General features: G+C 42.1%; 1 protein-coding gene across 1 annotated transcript in view; it reads left to right on the top strand.

The window, feature by feature from the left end:
• The window catches only part of LOC107299361 (store-operated calcium entry regulator STIMATE-like), a gene marked incomplete at its 3' end in the record, with an annotated part of 12898 nt that extends 9285 nt beyond the window's left edge, over positions 1 to 3613 (top strand). Inside the window, exons 2-4 of the mRNA XM_015828727.1 lie at positions 1132 to 1180; positions 2353 to 2448; positions 3492 to 3613. Coding sequence (XP_015684213.1) covers positions 1132 to 1180; positions 2353 to 2448; positions 3492 to 3613 — 267 coding nt within the window. The remainder of the gene's footprint in view (positions 1 to 1131; positions 1181 to 2352; positions 2449 to 3491) is intronic.
• Positions 3614 to 11272: the final 7659 nt, after the last annotated feature.

The following is an 11272-nucleotide window of genomic DNA, read 5'->3' as shown; positions in this document are numbered from 1 at the left end:
TGGTATAGGGTTTCCTGCCTGAGCAAGGGGTTGGACTAGATGACCTCCAAGGCCCCTTCCAACTCATTCTGTTATTCTAGTGTCTGTTCAAAGTTATAATGGCACTGAAAGAAATGACTTATGATCGTTTTTAAAACTGACTGATGCAGCCTCCCCGTGGTCATGTGATCAAAAGTCAGACGCTTGGCAACTGATTCATATTTATGATGGCTGCAGCATCCCGGAGTCATGTGATTCCCCTTGGGAAGGGATAGGCAACCTTGGCTCTTTTACGACTCGTGGACTTCAACTCCCAGAATTCCTGAGCCAGCATGGCTCAGCTTGGAAACCTCTCCCTTTCCCCTCAGCATGGATGGCTCAGGAATTCTGGGAGTTGAAGTCCACGAGTCATAAAAGAGCCAAGGTTGCCTACCCCTGGTATAGGGTTTCCTGCCTGAGCAGGGGGCTGGACTAGAAGACCTCCAAGGTCCCTTCCAACTCTATTAATCTGTTATTTATTCTGTGTTCGTATTTTGAAGTTTACTATGTAAGTTTCAGGGCTCACATCCAGATGTGATTGGCTCTACACTGGCCAACAGTTATAGTGTTCTGGGTCATGTGACCACAAGTTATGATTTTTTTTTTGCCGATTTCCACCTTTTTTTACTGGTTTCTGGCAAAACAATGTCAATAGGAATATATTGATTTTCTTAACAACCACTACAAAAACGTTGTAAAATTGGGTCCAATCAGGTGGATACCTCAACATAGAGTGGAGATTTAAAAGGTAAAAGTTTCCCTGTCCAGCCATATCTGAGGGAGCCAGTGTTGTCCGAAGACATTTTCCATGGCCATGTGGCCAGCATATCTATATGCCAAAGGAACACGGAACACTGTTACCTTCCCACCAAAGTGGTACCTATTTATCTACTCGCATTTGCATACTTTTGAACTGCCAGGTGGGCAGGAGAGCGGAGATTATTCACCTCAAATCCTGGATCTCTGGTAGACCATAAGATCAGAATAAGGGATATCAAGTTTAACGCATTGAATGCAACATATTTAAGGCTCAACCAGCCTAATTGTTAAATACATGTTTCCATTTATCATATTTTTTAAAAATATATATGTATAAATATTGTCTTTTCACAGTAAAACGATTTAAGGAGCCAAAAGAAGAGAGGCGGTCTTGGAGAATATGGTAAGATGATAGATGGATGGATGGATGGATGGATGGATGGATGATGGATGGGCGGGCGGGCGGGCAGGCAGGCAGGCAGGCAGGCAGGCAGGCAGATAGATATGATATATAGATAGATAGATATCTAGATAATGATAGATAGATAGATGATAGATGTTAGATAATGATAGATAGATGTTAGATAATGATAGTTGATAGATTATGAGATAGATAGATAGATAAATGGATATATAGATGAATAGATAATGATAGATAATAGATATAGATAATGATAGATAGAGAATGTAGATAGATAAGATAGCTAATGATAGATAAATAGATAAGAGATAGATAGATAATGATAGATGGTAGATAGATTATAATAGAAAGATAAATAGATAATGATATAGATAGATAATGGTAGATTATGATAGAAAGATAGATGATAGATAAATAGATACATAGATGGATAATGATAGATGATAGATAATGATAGATGATAGAAAGATGATAGATAAATACATATATAGATGGATAGATAGATGATAGATAAATAGATAATATTAGATGATAGATGAGATAGATAGATAGATAGATAGATAGATAGATAGATAGATAGATTAATAACTTCTAAAGTGAAATACAGTCATTTTTTTAAAATGAGAATATAAAGCTTTACAGATAGCCCTTGACTCACAACCTTTCCTTCAGTGACCATTCAAAGTTACAACAGCACTGAAAATAATCGACCCGTGACCGTTTTTCACGCAGGACTGTTGCAGCCTCTCCATGGTCACGTGATCAGAATTCAGATGCTTGGCAACTGGCATGTATTTGTGACGGTTGCCGTGTCCCAGAGTCACAGGATCCTCTTTTGCATCCTACTGACAAGCAAAGGGGAAGCCAGATTCACTTCACAACCATCTTGCTAACTTAGCATCAGTGATTCCCTTAACAACTGTGATGAGAAACGTTGTAAAACTGGGCAAAACTCTGTGAACAAACTATCTTGCTTAGCGACAGAAAATTTTGGCTCAGTTGTGGTCATAAGTCAAGGACTACCTGTATATACTGACATACATTTTTACCCTTTTTGTTTTATTATTTTTCCTTTTTCTGTTCTGTTGGATTAATAAAGTCCTCCCCCCAGGTCTTTATAACACTGCTATCTCTTGAATCCAAATTCTTTCAAGGTTTTATGACACTTCCAAGCAAGCCATTGGTGCTCTCTTCATCCATTTTGCCAACGTCTTCCTGTCTGACCTTACGGAAAGGGATCCCTGCTCTCTGTGAGTTTGGCTTTTGTGTATAAAGAGTTGTGTCTTAGACCCGTACAATCCTCCTAGATTCCTGGTTCGTAGCAAACCGTGGTTTGTTTTTGCATCTAAATTGGGAAACAGTGATGTGGAGACACCATGACTTTGCAGCAAACTGGAATCAATAATCAATTTCCTACTTCAGTTTCATGCATTCGTATTGATTGGATCTATACAGCACTCGGTATTGTTTGCAGCCCAAAGTGACTCAGTTCACATATGTCTTTTATTTTTTTATTTATGGAACGATATCTTGCCTTTATTGTTATTTTTATAAATAACACTAGGCAGTGAAGATGCCTAATACTCTTTTTTCCTCCTATTTTCCCCACAATGACAACCCAATGAGAGGATCTGGCTCAAAGTCACCCAACTGGCTTTCATGCCTAAGGCGGCACTAGAACTCACCATCTCCTGGTGATTGGCCCAAAGTCACCCTGCTGGCTTTCATACCTAACGCAGGACTAGAACTCACCAACTCCTGGTGATTGGCACAAGGTCACCCAGCCAGCTTTCATGCATAAGGCAGGACTAGAACTCAGAGTCCCCTGGTGATTGGCCCAAAGTCACCCGGCTGGCTTTCATGCCTAAGACAGGATTAGAACTCACCATTTCCTGGTGATTGGCCCAAAATCACCTGGTTGGCTTTTATGCCTAAGGTGGGACTAGAACTCACCATCTCCTGGTTATTGTCACAAGGTCACCCAGCCAGCTTTCCTCAGAACTCATAATCTAGTGATTGGCTCAAAGTCACCCAACTGGCTTTCATGCCTAAGGCGGGACTAGAACTCACCATCTCTAGGTTATTGGCCCAAAGTCACCGGGCTGGCTTTCATGCCTAAAGCGGGACTAGAACTCACCATCTCCTGGTAATTGGCCCAAAATCACCTGGTTGGCTTTCATGCCTAAGGCGGGACTAGAACTCTCAGTCTCCTAGCTTCTAGCCTAGTACTTCACCACTGGATCAGATCGGCTCTCTTAAAGTTTTCCTTGCTTCTCTCCTGGTTCTGCCACAGTTATTTGATGAACTTCATCTTGGATGCCACTTTGGGAATGTTGTTGATCTGGCTCGGGGTGAAAACGGTCTCGTGGATGGTGGGGTGGTGGCCGTGCCCCTCCCTCGCCTTTGGCGAGTATGGTAAGTCCAGGCTACTTCTGCAGCTGCAGATCGGCCCTTATTAGTTTCTTCAGAGATCGTATTAAAAGAAAAGAGCGGCAGGAAATTCTTTAATCGGGGAACTCGGTTACAGCATTACATTTCTAGATAGTCCTCGACTTACAACAGTTCGTTTTGCGACCGTTCCAAGTTACAACGGCACTGAAAGAAATAACTTAGGGCCCTTTCCCACACTCGTGACAGTTGCGGCCTCCCCAGGATCAGGTGATTGGCGATTTCCGCTCGGCAACGAGTTCATATTTATGACGGTTGTAGCATCCCAGGGGTCACGTGATCCCGTTTTGCACCCTTCCGACAAGCAAAGTCCACGGGGAAGCCAGATCCACTTAACGACTGCATGACTAATTTAACAACCGCAATGATTTCGCTTAACAATAAAGACCATAAAATGGGGCCAAATTCACTTGACAAATGTCTCACTTAACAACATAAATTTTGGGCCCAGTTCTGGTTGTTAACTAGAGGACTTTGCAACTTTTACATGGCTTTGCTCGCTTGCAGAAACGAGACCTTTGCCCACCCACTGCAGAGACACAAGGACTTTGGCCCATGAATTGAGGGGGGAAAATTCATTTTGCCTCCTAGCTGTTGCCAGACGCTTCTCTAAAAACTGAAAATTCAAAGGATCTTGTTTGATTTGAAACCCTCTGCCTGGAGAGGCCGCAAGACGGGGCTGGATTTTTAAATAGTCTCTTGCTCGTTGTAAAAAATGAGCAAAACGTTATAGAACATACAATTACAGAGTCGGAAGGGGCCCTGGAGGTCTTCTAGTCCAACCCCCTGCTCAAGCAGGAGACCCTATACCAGGGGTAGGCAACCTTGGCTCTTTTAAGACTGGTGGACTTCAACTCCCAGAATTCCTGAGCCAGCCATGCTGAGGGGAAAGGGAGAGGTTTCCATGCTGAGCCATGCTGGCTCAGGAATTCTGGGAGTTGAAGTCCACCAGTCATAAAAGAGCCAAGGTTGCCTATCCCTGCCCTATTCCATTCCAGACAAAGGGCTGTCCAGTCTCTTCTTAAAAACCTCCTATGATGGAAGTAAAAGAACGGAGTGAAGATTGACATAAAAAGCACCTTGTTAGGAAAAAGTGCAGGAGTTTGCAGAGAAAAGCAATCGACGAAAAATAATTGGTTGGAAAAGTCATAAAAAAAAGTATAGGAAAAAGTTATTGGTTATGATCTGCCCTAATCAGGCTGGGGTAGTGGGGGGGGGGTTAGGGCTGGACTGAGAGCAGTCAGACCCAGATTTGAGTCCCTCCACAACCACAGAAGCTCCCTGGGGGAATTTGGCCCATTCCTAAGATTCCCTAACCCAGGGCTTTTCAACCAGTGGTACGGGTACCACCTGTGGTACATTGGCACCTGGCAGGTGGTACGCGACCATCCTAGAAAAGTGGTAGCAGGGGAGGGGAATGAGCTGAACCGGTGGCAGCACCGCACAAGCCTGAGCAAGAGAGACGGCTGGAGCTGCAGGGCTGTCGGGGCTCAGCGGAAGTGCCAGGATCAGCGCCAGGCTCCAGCTGGAGCTCAGCGCTGATCCTGGTGCTTCTGCTGAGCCCAGAAGAAGCACCAATCAGCTGGAATGTTGCAGCATCTCCAGGGTCTTGTGATTTACATTCAGATGCTTGGCAACTGATTCATATTTACGACGGTCACAGTGTCCCAGGGTCATGTGAAGTGACCAAAACCTGCTGCAACCACCCAGCAGACGGGGGGGAGAATAAAAACCAAACACCCCCCACCCCACCCCCACTGCCAATCCTCAACAGAAATGCTCACAACAATGGAAACCTCGGACAGGAGGAAGAGCGCGGCCGGGTGGGCAGGCAGGTGTCTTGCTCGGCTGTGGCTTGGGGGGCACTTTTTTCAGTGCCATTGTAACATCGAACAGTCACTAAGCGAACTGTTGTAAGTCGAGGACTACCTATACTTTATCACTTTTTTCCTTTTTTTTTTTGTCATCAAGTTTTTGACACCTTGCTAGGCGACTGGTGGTACTCGGATATTGCCATATCCTAAAAGTGGTACAATGGGTGAAAAGGTTGAAAAGCCCTGCCCTAACCAACCTCGCAGGATTGGTGTAGGGAAAAAAGGAGTGTTCTGCCTCCTGTCCAGCTCCTGCATATAGACACCTGAAGGATCAGGTGAAAGAATGTACGTGCAGATGAGGCCCTGGGGATAAGAAGAAAGGTCATATGTGGAGATGACCACAACCCAGGTGTGGTTGTGATGGCCGTGGGAGTGAGGAAGGTGAAACATTTATTCTTAAACAACTTTGTGTTTAACAGCTTTTTTCCCCCTTTCTGATCACGGAGGGCTTTGCAGACAAGCTTGTTAACAGTTGACATGTTAGGGGGGGCTGCAGGGGATGGGGGGGTGTTGCAGGGACAATGAAGTGAGACAGATTCACAGGTTCGACCACTTAGCCAGGATGTTGGGCACACGAATAGCTCACTTATAAGAAAACCCAAAACCGCATAGCCAGCACAGGAAACTAGAAACTTTGCAATATTGATCTAAGGTGGCGTGACATTTAGCTATTTTGCATAGCAAGCGAGAAAGCTTGAAGGGCTGCAATCCAGGTAGCCAATCAATATTATATGTTATGCATGTATTATCTGGGGGGGGGAGGGAAAAGGGATGTGTTGGGTGGGCAGAGAGGGGTATGAAAATCACCTTTGGTTATAAAAACTGCTGTAAGACTGTAAACGGGGCCTCGGTAGCTTTCAAAGCCGAGGTCACTTTTATTCTGGGGAACCAAAATAAAAAGTCTGTTTTTCCGTATTTTGGGTTTGGTGTAATTAATTGGCTTCGACACCAAGCTAAGACCCAGTTTTGGGAACAACACACCCACGGAACCCAATTAATTTCTAGGGCTTTAACCAGAGACTTCCTATTCAGCAGTCAGCTTGGCTAGCCAGGCTGGCCTGTGGATGATGGGAGCTGTAGTACTCCAACATACACAGAGGACTGCAGGCTACAGCAACCTAGAACTAAGGACTACAGCAACCTAGAACTAAGGAGAAACTTCCTGACAGTTAGAACAATTAACCAGTGGAACAACCTGCCTCCAGAAGCGGTGAATGCTCCATCACTGGAGGTTTCTAAGAAAAGACTGGACAGCTGCTTGTCTGAAATGGTATCGGGTTTCCTGCCTGAGCAGGGGGTTGGACTAGATGACCTCCAGGGTCCCTTCCAACTTTATTATTATTATTATTATTATTATTATTATTATTATTATTATTATTATTATTATTATTATTATTATTATTATTATTATTATTATTAAGTTGCCCACCAATAAACCAAGTCTTTGGAGTCCCGGAGGCCCAAATGCTTTGAGTTATATAAGGCCCAGGTGCCCTTTGTTCGAATTATGCTGACATTTGCAGCCACGTCCCAAGTAAGGTTTTTAATATATGCCTGTAATTGTGCAGGCTAGAAACGGAGTTAAAAGAAATAATAAAAAGGAAGACACATGAAGAGTAGACAAAAGAATTTGCAATATTTTTTTGTCTTACATTGTCTCCATGTGCATAAATTGACTGAAATCTTGATTTAAGAAATTTTAGAAATGTAGTCCTCAACTTACAATCACTTGTTTAGTGACCTTCTGCGGTGAAAGTTAGAACGGCACTGAAAAAAGTGACTTATGACCATTTTTCACACTTATGACCAAAGGTCACGGGCTCAAAATTCGGATGCTTGGTAACTGGTTCATATTCAAAATTCGGATGCTTGGCAATCTCCTGATTTATGGAGTCTGCTGCAACTGAAATTCTCCAGATAAAGAAATTAAATTGATGTTAAATGTATATTGACTCATTCCCAGCCAGTTATGTTGTTTAAATCCGTGTAGATGATTAAATTTACAGTTTAATGGAAACACCACTACCCTTTCCATTCCTGTGTTAAATCAAGGCTTGCTGTATATCCGTGTAAGTATTTTTGTGTCCGTTGCTAAATTGTTGTTAAATTGCTTTTTCAATTTTCCATTTTACACAATTTCCTGATTTGGAATTTTAAAGCAAGCAGCTTCGCTTCAGCTGAGCCAACACCGTTTATTTTTTTTAAAGCATTTCTTAAGGTTTTAACTTTCAGAGGAGCTCATTGAGTATAATAACTTTTTTCCTTCTCTTCTTTTTTTTAATTTCTTCTTTTATATTTTGTATTTCGGGATTCGTATTCTAGTAAAGCCCCACCAGGGGGCAGCAGTTCCTACCAAGTAGGGATAATTCTGCAGGTCTAAATTTTCTTTAAAAATCCTGACAAAAGGAAAAGTCTGATGGAATTAGCAGAGATGGCTAAATTGACTGCTTTGATTAAAGGAGAGAAAAAAAAACACAGTTACTTTTGTTATTGCTTGGAAATTGGACTTTGTGCCTGAGGTGGAATGAAATTTTGATTTGGGGTTTTACCAATTGGATAGGTTTGTTGTTGTAGAAATGGCTAGTTTAAATAAAAAGTGGAAGTTTGATGCTATTCCCTTATTCTACTGCACCAAAGGGAAAAGTCAACATTTTTCCTTTCCCTTTGGCCTACTTTCCCCCTATTTCCTCTTGTGACTTTTTTGTCTTTTACATTATAAACTAATAACAAAAAAACAACAACATAAAAATCCTGACAAAGGGAATTAGCCAGAAAGGTGCCACAGAATGTCAGGACGTCTTCCTAGTCCAGTGTTTCTCAAAATTGACAATTTTAAGGCATGTGGACTTCAACTCCCAGAATTCCACAGCCAGCATAGTCCACATGTCTTAAAATTGTCAAGGTTGAGAAACACTGTCCTAGTCTCTCTTTGGTGTGAGTGAATTTTGAGGGAATTTTCTCCAGGTTTAGAAAGTGACTTTTGCACTTTATTCTGCACTCTGAGCTTGGTTGTTTTCTTGCAGATGTTTCATTACCAAACTAGGTAACATCATTGAGCAGGGGGCTGGACTAGAAGACCTCCAAGATCCCTTCCAGCTTCTATTCTATTCTATTCTATTCTATTCTGTTCTATTCGGTTCTATTCGGTTCTATTCTGTTCTGTATTCCATTCTATTTTCTATTTTCTATTTTCTATTCTATTCTATTCTATTCTATTCTATTCTATTCTATTCTATTCTATTCTACTTTACTCTACTCTACTCTACTCTACTCACTATTCCCTATTCTACTCTCTATTCCCTATTCCCTATTCCCTATTCTATTCTATTCTATTCTATTCTATTCTATTCTATTCTATTCTATTCTATTCTATTTCCTATCCTATCTTCTATTCTATTCTATTCTATTCTATTCTACTTTACTCTACTCTGCTCTACTCTACTCACTATTCCCTATTCTACTCTCTATTCCCTATTCCCTATTCCCTATTCTATTCTATTCTATTCTATTCTATTCTATTCTATTCTATTCTATTCTATTCTATTTCCTATCCTATCTTCTATTCTATTCTATTCTATTCTATTCTACTTTACTCTACTCTGCTCTACTCTACTCTACTCACTATTCCCTATTCTACTCTCTATTCCCTATTCCCTATTCAATTCTATTCTATTCTATTCTATTCTATTCTATTCTATTTCCTATCCTATCTTATATCCTATATTCTATTCTATTCTATTCTATTCTATTCTATTCTATTCTATTCTATTCTATTCTATTCTATTCTATTCTATTCTATTCTATTCTACTTTACTCTACTCTACTCTACTCTACTCTACTCACTATTCCCTATTCTACTCTCTATTCCCTATTCCCTATTCCCTATTCCCTATTCTATTCTATTCTATTCTATTCTATTCTATTCTATTCTATTCTATTCTATTCTATTCTATTCTATTCTATTTCCTATCCTATCTTATATCCTATATTCTATTCTATTCTATTCTATTCTATTCTATTCTATTCTATTCTATTCTATTCTATTCTATTCTTCTGCAAGAAAACAACAAAGCTTGGAGAACACCAAGGACACCACAGTTCAACCCTGATCTACAGATATTCTCTTCTATTGGAATCCCCAAACAATGGAGTCTTCTCCAAAAGGGATGGTCCTTAGACCTGGAAAGTTCTCCCATGGTAGACCATGAAACTCTGCAAGCCCTCTAACTTCCATGGCAGAAGCTGTTGTAAGGCAGCAGTGGGAAGCCTCTCTCTTTTTCGTCCCTTCGCTGAGCTGGGAGCCAAGGGTGTGGAAGCGTTGTCATGGCGGTGTCAAAACATTTCCATCACAACTGTATGGTTTTGGCAGAGCCGGTGGCCAATTTTGCTCCCGGATCTGCTCGGAGAGGCAATGAAGAACGGGACGTCCCACTCTCCGTGGTTGTGAGAAGGAAGCACCTGGCCTCCGTGAAAACACAGGTGGCCCCCACCTCAGACGGCAGTGTGCTCAGACAACGCAAAGAACCAGCTGAGAGAAAGACCTCGTAGGATAGCTGTGTTTGCACAATACATAAAGTGGGTTTAGAGAGTTAACTGTGGATAGGTTTGGTGGTGGCCTGTGAGGCCCCTCCCTCTATTTGTCGTGCTTCTGTTTTAATGGCTTGCACATGACCAGGAAGTGGCTTACAGTAATTTGGTTATTAAATTAAGCATGCCACTGCAAGGGAAGAAAAGAGAGAAGAAAGAAAAGAGAAAAAGAGAAAGAGGAGAGAGGAGGGGAGGGGAGGGGAGAAGGAGTGCAATACTTAAGCAGGCTACCCACCCTTCTGTAAAAATAATTTTGGCATTTTAGATAGGTAGAGAGATTGTTGTCTGGATTTCCCCCTCCTTTTAAAAAAATCTATTATATTTTTTAAAATCCCACCTTTATTACTTTATTTGTATCTCAGGGTGGCAAATGTGCATAAATACTCCTTTCCCTTCAGATTTTACCCCACAACAATAACCCTGTGAGGTGGTATGGGATGAGACAGAGTGACTAGTCCAAAGTCACCCAGCTGGCTTTCATGCCTAAGGCAGGACTAGAACTCACCGTCTCCTGATGATTGGCTCAAAGACACAGCTTTCATGCCTAAAGCAGGATTAGAACTCACCGTCTCCTGGTGATTGGCCCAAAGTCACCCAGCCGGCTTTCATGCCTAAGGCAGGACTAGAACTCACAACTTTCATGCCTAAGGCAGGACTAGAATTCACCGTCTCCTGGTGATTGGCTCAGAGACACAGCTTTCATGCCTAAAGCAGGATTAGAACTCACCGTCTCCTGGTGATTGGCCCAAAGTCACCCAGCCGGCTTTCAGGCCTAAGGCAGGACTAGAACTCACCGTCTCCTAGTGACTGGCTCAAAGTCACTCACAGCTTTTATGCCTAAGGCAGGATTAGAACTCACAGTCTCCTGGCGATTGGCTCAAAGCCACTCAGCCAGCTTTCATGCCTAAGGCAGGACTAGAACTCACCGCCTCCTGGTTTCTAATCCTGCACCTTAACCACTCAGCCAAACTGATTGTTCATAGAAAAGAGAAGACTTTCCTGGAAGGTGGAGGTGACCCACATCTGCAGGCTCTTGTAAGTAATAATAATAATAATGATAAAGTTGGAAGGGACCTCGGAGGTCATCTCGTCCAACCTCCTGCTCAGGCAAGAAACCCTACACCATTTCGGACAGATGGCTGTCCAGTCTCTTCTTAAAAACTTC

Source organism: Protobothrops mucrosquamatus, unplaced genomic scaffold (genome assembly GCF_001527695.2).
Source record: "Protobothrops mucrosquamatus isolate PMUCROS unplaced genomic scaffold, P.Mucros_1.0 scaffold4823, whole genome shotgun sequence".
Taxonomy (NCBI): Eukaryota; Metazoa; Chordata; class Lepidosauria; order Squamata; family Viperidae; genus Protobothrops; species Protobothrops mucrosquamatus.
Note: the sequence above shows the minus strand (reverse complement) of the source record. Positions and strands in the feature narration are given on the sequence as shown.